The sequence below is a fragment of the Tachyglossus aculeatus genome, chromosome 6 (assembly GCF_015852505.1).
Source record: "Tachyglossus aculeatus isolate mTacAcu1 chromosome 6, mTacAcu1.pri, whole genome shotgun sequence".
Taxonomy (NCBI): domain Eukaryota; kingdom Metazoa; phylum Chordata; class Mammalia; order Monotremata; family Tachyglossidae; genus Tachyglossus; species Tachyglossus aculeatus.
Genome location: NC_052071.1, coordinates 40,602,753 through 40,618,711, shown reverse-complemented (window position 1 = coordinate 40,618,711; position 15,959 = coordinate 40,602,753). Strand labels below are relative to the sequence as shown.

Here is a 15,959-nt window from a genome sequence, read left to right as displayed (position 1 = left end):
GGAAGTACAAATTGGCAACATCTAGAGACAGTCCCTACCCAACAGTGGGCTCACAGTCTAAGAGGGGGAGACAGAGAACAAAACCAAACGTACTAACAAAATAAAATAAATGGAATAGATATGGACAAGTAAAATAAATAGAGTAATAAATATGTACAAGCATGTATGCATCTATACAGGTGCTGTGGGGAAGGGAAGGAGGTAAGATGGGGGGGATGGAGAGGGGGACGAGGGGGAGAGGAAGGAAGGGGCTCAGTCTGGGAAGGCCTCCTGGAGGAGGTGAGCTCTCATCATCATCATCATCATCAATCGTATTTATTGAGCGCTTACTATGTGCAGAGCACTGTACTAAGCGCTTAGGAAGTACGAATTGGCAACATCTAGAGACAGTCCCTACCCAACAGCGGGCTCACAGTCTAAAAGGGGGAGACAGAGAACAAAACCAAACATACGAACAAAATAAAATAAATAGAATAGATATGTACAAATAAATTAAATAAATAAATAGAGTAAAAAAAATATGTACAAACATATATACATCTATACAGGTGCTGTGGGGAAGGGAGGGAGGTAAGATGGGGGGATGGAGAGGGGGACGAGGGGGAGAGGAAGGAAGGGGCTCAGTCTGGGAAGGCCTCCTGGAGGAGGTGAGCTCTCAGCAGGGCCTTGAAGGGAGGAAGAGAGCGAGCTTGGCGGATGTTGGGAGGGAGGGTGTTCCCGGCCCGGGGGAGGACGTGGGCTGGGGGTCCATGGCGGGACAGGCGAGAACGAGGTACGGGGAGGAGATTAGCGGCGGAGGGTGCGGGCTGGGCTGGAGAAGGAGAGAAGGGAGGTGAGGTAGGAGGGGGCCAGGGGATGGACAGCCTGGAAGCCCAGGGGGAGGAGTTTCGACCCTCCAACCCGGCGGAGGGGCGCACCTCGTCAGCCCCAGATCGGACGCTCTGCCTCTGGGTCTTTCACACCCCCAGACCGGCTCCCTGGGCATCTTTCCCCTCCGCCGCCCTCTGCTTCCACATAGACTGTGAGCCCGCCGTGGGGTAGGGCCTGTCTCTATATGTTGCCAACTTGGACTTCCCAAGCGCTTAGTGCAGTGCCCTGCACACAGTAAGCGCTCAATCAATACGATTGATTGATTAACAAATGCCATCATTATTATTGTTATCTTTGGGTAGCAGACAGAAAAGATACCCAAGGATTAGAACAGTGCTTTGCACACAGTAAGCACTTAAATGCCATTATCATTATCATTAGAACAGTGCTTTGAACACAGTAAGCGCTTAACAAATGCCATCATTATTATTATTATCTTTGGGTAGCAGACGGAAAAGATACCCAGGGATTGGAACAGTGCTTTGCACACAGTAAGCACTTAAATGCCATTATCATTATCATTAGAACAGTGCTTTGAACACAGTAAGCGCTTAACAAATGCCATCATTATTATTATTATCTTCGGGTAGCAGACGGAAAAGATATCCAGGGATTGGAATAGTGCTTTGCACACAGTAAGCGCTTAACAAATGCTTACTGTGTGCAAAGCACTGTTCTAATAATTATAATGGCATTTGTTAAGCGCTTACTGTGTGCAAAGCACTGTTCTAATAATAATAACGATGGTGTTTGTTAAGCGCTTACTGTGTGCAAAGCACTGTTCTAATCCCTGGGTATCATTTCCATCTGCTACTCAAAGATAATAATAATAATAATAATGGCATTTGTTAAGTGCTTACTGTGTGCAAAGCACTGTTCTAATAATAATAATAATGGCATTTGTTAAGTGCTTACTGTGAGCAAAGCACTGTTCTAATAATGATGGCATTTGTTAAGCGCTTGCTGTGTGCAAAGCACTGTTCTAATCCCTGGGAATCTTTTCTGTCTGCTATCCAAAGATAATAATATTAATGATGGCATTTGTTAAGCGCTTACTGTGTGCAAAGCACTGTTCTAATCCCTGGGTATCTTTTCTGTCTGCTATCCAAAGATAATAATATTAATGATGGCATTTGTTAAGCGCTTACTGTGTGCAAAGCACTGTTCTAATCCATGGGTATCTTTTCTGTCTGCTACCCAAAGATAATAATAATAATGATGGCATTTGTTAAGCGCTTGCTGTGTGTAAAGCACTGTTCTAATCCCTGGGTATCTTTTCCGTCTGCTACTCAAAGATAATAATAATAATGATGGCATTTGTTAAGTGCTTACTGTGTGCAAAGCACTGTTCTAATAATAATAATGATGGCATTTGTTAAGCGCTTACTGTGTGCAAAGCACTGTTCTAATAATAATAATGATGGCATTTGTTAAGTGCTTACTGTGTGCAAAGCACTGTTCTAATCCTTAGGTATCTTTTCCCTCTGCTACCCAAAGATAATAATAATAATGATGGCATTTGTTAAGTGCTTACTGTGTGCAAAGCACTGTTCTAATAATGATGGCATTCGTTAAGCGCTTACTGCATTTGTTAAGCGCTTACTATGTGCAAAGCACTGTTCTAATAATAATAATAATAATAATAGCATTTATTAAGAGCTTACTGTGCGCAAAGCACTGTTCTAATAATAATAATAATAATAATAATAATGGCATTTGTTAAGCACTTGTGTGCAAAGCACTGTTCTAATAATAATAATGATGGCATTTGTTAAGCGTTTACTGTGTGCAAAGCACTGTTCTAATAATAATAATGATGGCATTTGTTAAGCGCTTATTATGTGCAAAGCACTGTTCTAATAGTAATAATGATGGCATTTATTAAGCGCTTACCGTGTGCAAGGCACTGTTCTAATAATAATAATGATGGCATTTGTTAAGCACTTACTGTGTGCAAAGCACTGTTCTAATCCCTGGGTATCTTTTCTGTTTGCTACCCAAAGATAATAATAATAATGATGGCATTTGTTAAGTGCTTACTGTGTGCAAAGCACTGTTCTAATAATAATAATGATGGCATTTGTTAAGCGCTTACTGTGTGCAAAGCACTGTTCTAATAGTAATAATGATGACATTTGTTAAGTGCTTACTGTGTGCAAAGCACTGTTCTAATCCCTGGATATCTTTTCTGTCTGCTACCCAAAGATAATAATAATAATAATGATGGCATTTGTTAAGCATTTACTATGTGCAAAGCACTGTTCTAATAATAATAATGGCATTTGTTAAGCACTTACTGTGTGCAAAGCACTGTTCTAATAATAATAATAATGGCATTTGTTAAGTGCTTACTGTGTGCAAAGCACTGTTCTAATAATAATAATGATGGCATTTGTTAAGTGCTTACTGTGTGCAAAGCACTGTTCTAGTCCCTTTTCTGTCTGCTACCCAAAGATAATAATAATAATGATGGCATTTAAGTGCTTACTGTGTGCAAAGCACTGTCCTAATAATAATAGTAATGGCATTTGTTAATTACTTTGTGCAAAGCACTGTTCTAATTCCTGGGTATCTTTTCCATCTGCTACCCAAAGATAATAATAATAATAATGATGGTGTTTGTTAAGCGCTTACTATGTGCAAAGCACTGTTCTAATAATAATGATAATGGCATTTGTTAAGTGCTTACTGTGTGCAAAGCACTGTTCTAATCCCTGGGTATCTTTTCTGTCTGCTACCCAAAGGTAATAATAATAATGATGGCATTTGTTAAGTGCATACTGTTTGCAAAGCACTGTTCTAATCCCTGGGTATCTTTTCTGTCTGCTACCCAAAGATAATAATAATAATGATGGCATTTGTTAAGCACTTACTATGTGCAAAGCACCATTCTAATATAGTAATGGCATTTATTAAGCACTTACTATGTGCAAAGCACTATTCTAAGCGCTGGAGAGGTTACATTGTTGCGTAGGGACCGTCTCGATATGTACTTCCCAAGCGCTTGTACAGTGCTCTGCACACAGTAAGCGCTCAATAAATATGATTGAATGAATGAATCCTGGGGGCTACAGGGGAAGTGGGGTGGGGGTCTGAGGTGACCACTTATAAAGTTGTTGTGGGCAAGGAATATGGCTATCAACTCTGTATTGTACTCTTCCAAGCTCTTAGCACAGTGTTCTGCACACAGTAAGTGCTCAAACGATTGATCTGTCTCCCCCTTTTAGACTGTGAGCCCACTGTTGGGTAGGGACTGTCTCTATATGTTGCCAACTTGTACTTCCCAAGCACTTAGTACAGTGCTCTGCACACAGTAAGCGCTCAATAAATACGATTGATGATGATGATGATTGGGGCATCGTGCTCTGTTTCTGGCCAGGGGACTCGGCCGACTTGGCAATGGAGAGGAAAGGGTGTATGCTGTTGTCCCAGTGGGAGTCCCAGGGCTCCTCCAGTCGCTGCAGGGGCCAGTGAACGGTTTTTCATTTTCACTTTTCATTCCCCCCACGGCTGACAGGCTCACGAAGGCAGCAGGGGATGTGCGGGGCGCCTTCATATGTGCCCGCCGATCGGCTGCTTCCTCCTGAGTGATGGATGGCATCTCCCGGGCCTGGCTGTGCCGGGCACTTCGTCTCCTGCACCAGGGGCACAACGTGGATGGACACACATGGCACACATGGGGTTTGCCATTTCGGAGAGGGGAGGTCGGACTGGGCCGCAGAGAAAGGGAGGGAGGGACGGGAAGGTCAGGGGAGAGGCTGACTAGGAATAAAATGTACTCCAGGGCCTGCAGCCTCACTGTTCTTTTCCCTCAACTTCTTCTGCAGCGGGTGCAGGCATGGAGGGTTGGCCTCGGCCCTCGCAGAGTGCCCTCCTTCCCAGGCTGAGCTGGTGCCCTTTCCCCCTCAAGGGCTCGGGCACCCCAGGCCCCTCTGGGTGCCAGAAAGGGCTTTCTAGCAGCTGGGCGGCCGGCCACTCAGACATTCTTGTGTCTGACTTCTGGGTTGAGCTCCGAGGCTGACAATAATAATAGCCATAACTGTGGTAGTTGTTACGCGCTTACTATCTGCGAGGCACCGGGCTAAGCGCCGGAGTGGATACAAGCAAATCGGGTTGGACACAGTCCCTGTCCCTGGTCTCAGTCCCCATTTTGCAGATGAGGTAAGTGAGGCCCAGAGAAGTGAAGTGGCCTGCCCGAGGTCACACAGCAGATAAGCGGCAGAGCCGGGATAAGAACTTGTGTGCCTGTTGTTTCCACTGCTAAAGAAGAGGAGGAGGAGGAAGAGCCCACGTGGCAGAACTGGCTCTTGAGGCCTCGGAGAGGAGTTTCCTGTGCAGCCGACGGCATGTTTCTGGCAGTCCAGGCTCCCAGGGCTGGCTTTGCTGTGGCCGACTGGCCATGACTGTCCCTGGTCACTCTGTTCGCTCCAGTCCCTGCCTCTGTTGTTGTGGAGTGTGAGCCGAGCAAAACAGAGAGGAGCAAACCAAGGGCGGGGAATGGCAGTGCCGGGGAGGAGTGAGGAGTGGCAGCTCACTGGAGGTCTGGGCCCAGGTGGAGAAAGGGGAAGGACGAAAGTCACCCCTCCGCTAGCCCTATTTATCTCTTTCCTTCACCGTTTCTGAGTCTCCTTTTAAGCATTGTTCCTTTGGCGCCACCCACTACGGCCACCTTAAAAAAAAACAACCCAATACACACACACACACTCACTCTCTCTGTCTCTCTCTCACCCTCCCAACTGCAGACACTCCCATAACATGACGTGCCCAAGTACACGGCTGCAGTCCGAGCGCGCGCACACACACACACACACACACACACACCCTTTTTTTCCTCTGTCTGCGTCTCTCTCTCTCTCTCTCTCTCTCCCCCACATCACAACTCACCAGTGGCTGCTGTAATTTCCTGCAATCCAGAATTACACAGAGCATTTCCAGCTGAGGGATTTGAGATGGAAAAATACAATCAGGCGGTTTACTCGTATTTACAAATCCGGACAACCAGAGTGGCCCGGCCCCCGGCTGGCTCTACTCCCCGCACTTCCTGGAGGGGCAAGGCTTCCCAGGCTGGAGGGATAATCTGCCCCTCTCGTTTTTTGAGGAGGATTGTGCCCGAGGGCAAGGGACTGGCCGCCCTGGGGCCGAAGCCTGCTGCCTTCTTCTTGCCCAGCCCAAACCCCTCTCTCAGTTCAGGAGGTGGGCACTGATGCTGCACAAGGGGAGAGTCCAGTCGAGTCCCGCCGTGCCCCGGGACCCTTCTGCAAGGGGCTACCCTCAGTTCAGCTTAAGTGAATCAGTGCCCAGTGTTTCCGCCTCCGGGGCCCCCGTCCAGTTCAGCAGTCCAGTCTCTCTTCTGGGCACTCAGTGCTGGGCGGTGGACAGGGTCTATTGTCAGAGGGTGGCACCCTCCGGCCACCATCACCGGGGAAGCGGCGTGGCTTAGTGGAAAGAGCACGGGCTTGGGAGTCAGAGGTCGTGGGTTCTAATCCCGGCTCCTCCGCTTGTCAGCTGTGTGACTTCGGGCAAATCGCTTCACTTCTCTGGGCCTGGGTTACCTCATCTGTAAAATGGGGATAAAGACTGTGAGCCCCACATGGGGCAACCTGATAACTTTGTATCTACTCCAGCGCTTAGAACAGTGCTTGGCACATAGTAAGAGCTTAACAAATATCATTATTATTATTACTATTATTAACTAGGCTGCGGCTGCAGAGGCGGGGAGGGCAGGGAGGAGGGCACAGCTTGGCAGGCGTCCTGGGTTTGTTTGATCATCCAGCGCGGTGTGGGGAGAGAGAGACGGGGCCTCCACGTTGCCCTTTCTGGGCTGGGCGAAGCAACTCGAGGTTCGCTCCCTTCTGGAGGCCTGTGAAGGAAAACCACCTGATTGACCCCTGAGCCTTGCCCTGTTTGGGGGCTGCAATCCGAGGCAGCGAGAGGGACGTGGCTGATGAGTAGAACAAGGGGCCGGGGCCCGGCATCCCAATGCTGTTCTCCAGCCCGTGGCTCTGCAGCGGTCTTTGCCAAGCTCCCCGGGCATCATGCCCGCCAAAGAGGCCGTTGGCTTCTCTGCTCCGTCTCCCGTCTCCGCTTCACTTCCCATCCTTCTGGTCCTCTTTGCCGGCCGGGCCGCTCAGAGACAGGAGAGCGGTGGGGCTGCTCCCAGACGGCTCCGGGAAGGCAGGGGAGGAAACCGCCAGGAGGGCCCCGGGCTGCCCCAGGCTCGGCTCGGCTGGTAGCAGGGTCCCCGAGCCGGAGGAGAGTTCGAGTTCCGCCACCGGGGTCAGCCCGATGCTTGGGTTGCTGGGCTGTGGGCAGCTGTGGGCGCCGGCGGGGGTGGAGGCCTGCAAGGCCTGGTGGTGCGGCCCGAGGCCGAGCTGCTGGAACTGGGCCTGATCTTGCAGAAACTCCTTCATGGCCTCGCCTGAGATGAGGATGCCATCCAGGGAGCCAGGTGGGGCAGGCACCAGGCCCTGCAGATACTGGGGGCCCAGGACCTCCTCCTTGGGGCCCTGGGGTCCGCCTTCCGCAGTTCTGATGATGGTGGCAATGACTGTGTTCGCTGGCGGGCCCAGCACCGGCTGCCCCGGGGCACTCAGTGTCACCGTGGGGGCGAGGCCGGGGTGGCCTTCGGGGCCCAGGAAAGAGGCCAGCTTGTTGCCCATCGATGGGAGGCCGCTGACCAGGACGTGCTGGGGCGGCAGCGGGGGCGGCTGGCCTTCGGGGAAGCCCCGGTTCACCGGGAAGGCGGCCTGCAGGGTGATGACGTCCTTGAAAGCCGCTGAGGCCGGGATGCCCTGCAGGAGGACCTTGGGGGTCCCGGCGGCTGGGGGCGGCCCGTTGGTGAGCACCGTGGTGAGCGGGATGGTCTGCAGGGTTAGGGCTCCCAGCCCCGGGCCCCCCGGGGACACCCCCAGTTGGATGCTGCCGGGCATCAAAGGAGAACTAAGATCAAACAGAAAGAACCAGTTGTCGGGGAGGGGGGTTGAATGGTCAGGACGCGGGCGCAAAGGGGGTGGGGGGTGAGGGGCACTGTGCCGAATTGTACTTTCCAAGCGCTTAGTACAGTGCTCTGCACAGTAAGCACTCAATAAATACGATTGAATGAATGAATGAATTACTCTTGGGAGGCGGGGGTGAGGCTGGAGGGGGCATGAGCCGTGCCCTCTCCCTGTAGATACGTCTTACTTCTTTCCTCCCTCCCTGTGTTCCTTCCTACCTTGCTCCCTCCCTCCCTTTCTCCTTCCTTTCCTTCCCTTCCTCCTTCCTTCCCTCCCTTATTCTCCCTGGCCCTGCATCCTGGACTTTCTGGGCCAGAAAAGCGGAGCGGCAGAGCCCCCCGAAATGCAGGAACCCTGTGCAGGGAAGGGGAATTTCCCCCCCGTGGATGTCGGGGGCTCTCTCCAATGGCTCAACTGGAATCGGCTCTGAGCTCAGGACGCCTTGAGCCCCGGTGCCCCGTCCCGCCCTGCCCTCAGCACCCCCTGGGCACCTTCCCACTTCCCAGGAGAGCCCGGTCCAGAGGGAAACTGGAGTCAGAGGCGGTGGCCGTCATCTCCTCTGATCCAGGGTTTGGCCAGAGCGCTTGGCTCACCGCGGGCTCTCGACAAAGAGACAGCTGGGGACACCTGGACTAGCGAGGGCAGACAGTGGGCAAGATCTTCTTGGGCTTGCTGGGATACTGACTGATCAGATGGGGTGGGGGAGTTGAGACCCCTGATTCCTGGGCCCCAGGTTTGTAGGCTCTCCAGAAAATGTACGTTCCTCCCTCCCTTCCTTCTTTCCTCCCTCCCTCCCTCCCTCCCTTCTTTTCTCCCTCCCTCCCTTCCTTCTTTTCTCCCTCCCCCTTCTTTCCCTTCATTCTTTCCTCCTTCCCTCTCCCTCCTTTCCTTCCTTCCCTCCCTCCCTCCCTCTTTCCTCCCTTATTTCTTTTTTCCCTCCCTCCATCCTTTCCTTCCTTCTTCCCTCCTTCCCTTTTTCCCTCCCTCCTTCCCTCTTTCCCTCCCTCCCTCTTTCCCTCCCACTCTGGGACCCCACATCTCACCTCACAGTGCGGGCCAGAGCCACCTGGGGCTCTTGTTGGGGCCCCAGAAGAGAGACTGGCAAAGGTGAGTTGGCCCTGGGTTCTTCCTGCTGAAGCCGGCTGGGCTCCCGAGGAGGCTGCATCCCTGAAGCCAGAGGCTCCCCCGGGATCCGCTGAGGGTGGTCTCGGGGCTGGCTGGGCCGCGGCGCGGTCTTCGAGGGGGTTTTGCGGGCTGGCCGGGGTGGGGCTGCCAGGCCGGCTTCAGGCCTGCTGGGTGGCTGGGCCTGTTCGGCGGGGGCCGCGGCCACTCTGTCTCCTTCATCTTCGATCACCACCAGGTCCTTGGGCATATCCTTGAATTGGTAAACCAGCCTCTGCCCTTCCACTTTGGTCAGGATGCCCCGCTGATAGTAATACCTGCCAAGGAGACATTCTGGGGGTGAGTGTGGGATGAGGCAGGGCCCCGTGAGCAGCCCTGTGGTTCCCCACATTCCTGAGGTGCAGGGGCTAGGCCCAGTCCCACATTGTCCCCGTTGGGGTGGCCTTGGGAAGCCGATCCTCAGCAGCCTGAAGGGAGAGTCCCAGGAATCTTGGGAAATGAGGCGGAGCCTTTTTTAAAAATAATAATAATAATAATAATGGCATTTATTAAGCGCTTACTATGTGCAAACCACTGTTCTAAGCACTGGGGAGGCTACAAGATTATCAGGTTGTCCCTCATGGGGCTCACAGTCTCAATCCCCATTTTACAGATGAGGTAACTGAGGCACAGAGAAGTTAAGTGACTTGCCCAAAGTCACACAGCTGACAATTGGCGGAGCCGGGATTTGAACCCATGACCTCCGACTCCAAAGCCCGGGCTCTTTCCTACTGAGCCACGCAAATAGTATTTGTTAAGCACTTACTATGTGCCAGGCACTGTATTAAACTCTGGAGAAGATACAAGCTGATCAGGTTAGATACAGTCTTAATCTCCATTTTGCAGATTAGGTATCTGAGGCTCAGAGAAGTGAAGTGATTTACCCAAGGTCACATAGCAGAGAAGTGGCAGAGCTGGGATTAAAATGCAGGCCCTTTTGACTCCCAAGCCTGTGCTCTGGCCACTAGGCCATGTTGCTCTCCCGAGGTCCAGCCACATGCCTGTTTACAGACTCAGATAAACCCTGGTTTGGTGAAGTGTCAGTGGCTCCTTGCTGACTGGTTGTGGGGAGGGAAGTTAGGTCCATTCCTCCAAAACTTTCCCTCCACCTAGCTGTTCTCCCAGCTTCAAGCCTCCCCTTCCACAGCCGGCCGGGTTTGGCAGCTAAAATGATTTTTCATTCCAGCCGCTCTCTCCATGCCCATCACCCCTCCAGCATCTCCCCCCCACTCCCCGCCCGGCCCCGGGGACCAATCCCAGCTTCTGCCAGTGGCCTTCAAAGCCTTCCATCCACTGGCCTCATTTCTCACTTCCCATTCCAGTGAGCTTGCCTTCCTGTAGCCTGTCTCCTCCTCCCTGCCTTTGCCCAACTGTTCCTATGAATGGAACAAACCTCTAGACTGTAAGCTTGTTGTGGGCAGGGAACCTGTCTACCAACTCCTTTGTATTGTACTCTCCCAAGTGCTTAGTACAGTGCTCTGCACATAATGAGCGCTCAGTCAATACCAGTGACAGTGATGACAATGATGATGAACAAGTCCCTTGTTCTGCGTGGCTCGGATCCACCCTGCCTTCCACACTTAATCACAGCTCAAGGTGCACCTTTTCCAGGAAGTTTTCCCAGTCAACTGTAGCCAGGCAGCAGACACCTGCATGATGCAACCCACCCCTCTTCCTCCACTCTCTCTTAAAATTGCGGTGAAAATTACACTGATTTTGAATCTGCCTATCTCGACTTGGGTCTTTCCTCCTACACGGCTTCAAAAAGTTGTTTGCGGGGTCTGTATCCTGGGGCTCGGCAAGTGCCAACTGATTGACTGATCGACTTTGTCGTCTCTCTTGGGATCTTTTGTGAGGGCCTTGGGACTCCGATGGTTTCACTGGGCTCTGATCACACACCCAGGGATCTGCTTTCACCTCCACCATCAGCCGGAGTTCTTGGCTGGGAGAAGCTGCCTGAGGTGGGTGGAATTGTGTGCTGCTGGGAGCTGTTGGAAGTGGCTGGTAGCTGCCGGGAGCGACTGGGAGCTACTGGGTACTGCTAGGTGCTGCTGGGAGCTGTTGGGAGCAGCTGGAATGGCGGGGAGATGCTGGGAGTGGCTGGGCCTTGCTGGGAGCAGCTGGGAGATGCTGGGAATGGCTGGGAGATGTTGGGAGCTGCTGGGAGCTGCTGGGAGTGACTGGGAGCTACTGGGCACTGCCAGGTGCTGCTGGGAGCTGTTGGGAGCAGCTGGAATGGTGGGGAGATGCTGGGAGTGGCTGGGTGCTGCTGGGAGCTGTTAGGCCTTGCTGGGAGCAGCTGGGAGATGCTGGGAATGGCTGGGAGATGTTGGGAGCTGCTGGGAGTGACTGGGAGCTACTGGGCACTGCCAGGTGCTGCTGGGAGCTGTTGGGAGCAGCTGGAATGGTGGGGAGATGCTGGGAGTGGCTGGGTGCTGCTGGGAGCTGTTGGGTGTTGCTGGGAGCAGCTGGGAGATGCTGGAAATGGCTGGGAGATGTTGGGAGCTGCTGGGAGCTATTGAGAGTGACTGGGAGCTGCTAGCTATGAGACCGGCCCAAAGGCACCCAGGGGAATTTAACGGGCAGGCAAGTCTGTGGAGGCTGCCTCTGTGCTCCTCACTTTACCCAGTGCAGTATCAGCTCTCAGAGCCTTCACCTGGTCCCTGTGCCCATCTGGTATCCTGGCCCATCCAGGTCTCAGACTGTGGGAGATGACGAGTCACCCCAGGGGAATGGCATGCCTTGGAAATTGTCTGTAATAATAATAATAATCATAATGGCATTTATTAAGCACTTACTATGTGCAAAGCACTGTTCTAAGCTCTGGGGAGGTTACAAAGTGATCAGATTGTCCCACAGGAGGCTCACAGTCTTAATCACCATTTTTACAGATGAGGGAACTGAGGCTCAGAGAAGTTAGGTGGCTTGCCCAAAGACACACAGCTGACAATTGGCAGAGCCGGGCTTCAAACCCATGACCTCTGACTCCAAAGCCCATGCTCTGTCTGCTGAGCCACACTGTAGGTAGTAGAAGCAGTAGTGCTTTGTTCTAGACTGTAAGCTCGGTGTGGCCAGGGAAAGTGTCTGTTATATTGTACTCTCCCCAGCGTTTAGTACAGAGCTCTGGTATCATAAGTGTTTAACAAACACGATTGGCTGACTGTTATGCCCCAGTCTGGGAATGGGATGGGGTGGAGTGGGGGACTGGTGCTTATCTCAGCGGCCCATGGCTGTCCACTGGCCACCCCCGCCCCTGATATCCTCGCTCATGGATGACGTTTTGAGGGGCACTGTTTCCTGATGCAAAGAGGCCTCCCTAAGCCGGGCGGTTGCTAGGGAAGAGGCAGGAAGCCAGCTGGCCGGCTTGTTACGGTGCTGAGCTGCTTTCAGCCAGAAGGTGAGTTGTTTCGGGAGAGCCTGCAGTGTAGGAGCGCTCTCTGGAGCCTCTAAGAGGCACCAGTGAAGAAAGCACATCCTTCCTCCCTGAAAAACAATGGCAGCAGATAAAACCCAATGGCCCAGGGCTCCGGCCCGCGTGGCCACCCGGTGATTGGGAAAGAAATGTGTAAGAAAGGAAAAAAAAATAAAAACCCCATTTAGCTGTTGAAAAAAATCCCTTCTGAGGCCCTGCCACGCCAGGTTTCACAAGCCCAGGGTGTTACAACACTGCTTGCCCGCCGAGGGAGCTCAGTAAATGAAGAAGGACCCAGTCAACCAGACAGGTCTGCTCGTGAGGTCCACGCTGCCGCTGCCGCCCGATCCTGCTGCTTCCTTCCACCTCCAGACCCTCCTCACCTCCTACTCTCCCCCAGCTCCTCCTTGCCCCCCTAACTCCTGCTCTCCTCCCCCCCAAAACTCCTGCTCTCCTCCCCACCTCCTGCTCTCCCCCCACCCACCTCCTGCTTCCCCCTCAACTCCTGCTCTCCCCCCCAGAACCCACTTCCTCCCAGTTCCAGCCCCTCCCCAACTCCTGCTCCTTTCCCCCCAATCCTCCTTCCCCCCAATCCTCCTTTCCCCCCATCCTCCTTTCCCCCCAATCCTCCTTCCCCCATCCTCCTTTCCTCCCCGATCCTCCTTTCCCACCAAACTTGTACTTCCCAAGCGCTTAGTACAGTGCTCTGCACACAGTAAGCGCTCAATAAATACGATTGATTGATTGATTGATTGCTACTGCAGTGGCAGGGGAGGAGCAGACAGCTGTGGCCTCGGTGGACTGCTGGAGGAGGGAGCCTGGGTCCAAACCCCCGCCTTGTCTCCGAGCACACGCTGCCCTCGGCTCCTGCCCGGGTAGCCGGACTGGTCTGGGGAGTGTCCGTCCTAGGGGCGGAGGGCCCTCCCCTGGTTGTTTCCCTCCCTTTCAGCCCAAGGCTGCTCCGATTCTCCAGGACCCTGTGGGATCAGATTGGGCCTGTTTTGAGAAGAGTTAGAAACTGGGGATTAAGAGTGTGAGCCCCCAGTGGGAGAGGGACTGTGTCCAACCTGATTAATATATATCTACCGCAGTCCTTGAACAGTGACGGGTAAATAGTAAGCACTTGAGTATTATTATTATTATTATTTTGGTCCTGGAAAGTTCTGGGTCCCAAGGACCCAGTCAGCCCTGGATTTTCTCTTTCCCTTTTCCTGGGGGAAGAGTCGTGGTTCACAAGCTGCTCTTTCTGGTTCATGCTGACATCCATAGACCCAAGAACAGTGAAGACAGTTGCCCTGGGGGTCCTCTGCCTTCCCCCCATTCCCCCACCCAGTTCTACTGTCCAAAGACATGTTGGAACTTGTCCGTCACCCTCCTCGCCCCTTCCCCACCATCCATTTTTGGTTCCTTTCATCTTCCTCTGCTCCTCCTTGTTAAACAACAGGAGGAGGAAGGAAGGCACAGGGAACTCCTCTCACTCCCCCTCAGAGCCAGGGCCAGGAGGGGTCAACGTGAAGCCTTGACATAGGTGAGGAGCCGGCGGGCTTTGGGAACCATTAGCATGAGCCTGGAGTCAGAAGGATCTGGGTTCTAATTCCACTTCATTAATCATTCAATAGTATTTATTGAGCGCTTGTCTGCTGTGGTCACACTTGTCTGCTGTGTGACCTTGGGCAAGTCTCTTCACTTCTCTAGTTGAAGCCAAAGGAAGGTGAGTGTTGAGCTAATTCCCTCATCTGTAATATGGGGATTAAGACTGCGAGCCCCATTTGGGACATGGACTATGTCCAACTTTATTAGCTTGGATCTACTCCAGCTCTTAGTACGGAAGAAGAGAAGAGAAGCAGCATGGCTCAGTGGAGAGAGCCCGGGCTTGGGAGTCCGAGGTCGTGGATTCAAATCCCGGCTCTGCCACTTGTCAGCTGTGTGACTTTGGGCAAGTCACTTAACTTCTCTGGGCTTCATTTACCTAGTCTGTAAAATGGGGATTAAGACTGTAAGCCCCACGTGGGACAACCTGATCACTTTGTATCCTCCCCAGTGCTTAGAACAGTGCTTTGCACATAGTAAGCACTTAGCAAATGCCATAATTATTATTATTATTACAGTGCCTGGCACATAGTAAATGCTTAAATACCATAAAATCAAACAAACAAACAAAACCTTCCCTTGGTATCCCTCTCTTGCTGCCTTTGAATTTATGCCTCTTGATTTTTCCCACTCTCTGCCCGTCCGTGTCACACTGGCCACAGTGGGAAAACCGGTGGCCTGCAAGCAGCCCCGGGTCTGGTTGGTTTGGGCACCATTCTGCCCGGAGAGAGGAAGGGGCAGTATGAGAGAGTCAACCCCCGGGGAGCCTTGGGGGTCTCTAATCTTGAGGGTGTCACCCTGTGCCCATTCACGGTTATTACCTCAGAGCCCGCCCCATGGTCTCGTAGTTCATATCCGGCTTATTTTTCTGCTTTCCCCACAGCTTGGATACGGCCTTAGAGTCCACCAGCTTGAAGATGCCCTTTTCTCTCTGGGTCCACTTGATGTACTTGGGGCAGGTATTCTTGTCCTGGAGGAGAGCAAGGAGGAACTCCCACAGGTAGATGGTATTACCTGAGGGATGGGCCTGGAGTCAGCGGAGGGGCAGTTGGGAGGGAGGGAGGGAGGACCTCTCTGCAGCTGGAGGGAAAACTGGGGCCTTGAGGGGAAGGAGCAGACTCCTCCCTCTTCCCACTTGGGCCTTCAGGGTGGGTGAAGGGCTATCAGAATCCCCCTGGAGACTCAGCTGAAGCTAAAGGGAGGTGAGTGTTGAGCTAAGTAGAGGAGTGGGAGCCCAGAGTAGACTGGGGATGACTGGAGTTGGGCTGGGGAGGGGGCCGGACCCCAGAGAAAGAGTGTCGCAGTCCGGAACCAGCGGCCCCCCTGATTCCGTCCCACCCCTTGCTGGTTCTGGGCAACGAGTCATCGGGAGGGAAGCCAGGAGGGGCGGATGTGCTGCTTCTCTGCCATGCTGCCCGGACTTCCCACGTACGCCCCAGGCGAGGCCTGTTCCATCTGACCTTTGTACTCCTGACTTGGCCCGAGAGCCCGTTTAGCCCTCCCCCAGTCAGAAAGAGGTCCCTGGCCCCAGGAAGTGAGAGGCACCAAATAGCCTCACCTCCCCATGGCTCTGCTCCTCCCCCCATGGCCAGGCATTGCTGATGGTGGGGGCGGGGTGGGGACAGCTGCTCGGAACAAGTAGTCCTGTCTAGGTCCTGCTGCCCAGGTGGCAGGGTGAGCCTCCTCTTGCACCTACTACAGTGCTCCACACGCAGTCGGTGCTCCGTTAATGCACTTGATAATGAGGGTGACCAGATCCATAGTCAAAGCTCAAGTCTCAACGTTCTATGGAATGACCCTGCATCTTGCAGCCTTTAGTTAGGAGGAATTTCCCAAAGGAGAACCGAGCTAAGGCCTATTAGACTAAGAAGATTACCCAGGCCCGAGGCCCCTGCCTCCACTGCCATGACTTCAGTGAAGCAACAAAACAG

General features: G+C 52.9%; 1 protein-coding gene across 1 annotated transcript in view; it reads right to left on the bottom strand.

Moving 5' to 3' along the window:
• Positions 1–6,578: 6,578 nt before the first annotated feature.
• The window catches only part of ELF4 (E74 like ETS transcription factor 4), a 29,044-nt gene continuing 19,663 nt past the window's right edge, over positions 6,579–15,959 (bottom strand). The window contains exons 6-8 of the mRNA XM_038748543.1: positions 14,850–15,042; positions 8,909–9,304; positions 6,579–7,809 (exon numbers count right to left, since the gene is read on the bottom strand). Coding sequence (XP_038604471.1) covers positions 6,957–7,809; positions 8,909–9,304; positions 14,850–15,042 — 1,442 coding nt within the window. The 3' untranslated portion in view covers positions 6,579–6,956. The remainder of the gene's footprint in view (positions 7,810–8,908; positions 9,305–14,849; positions 15,043–15,959) is intronic.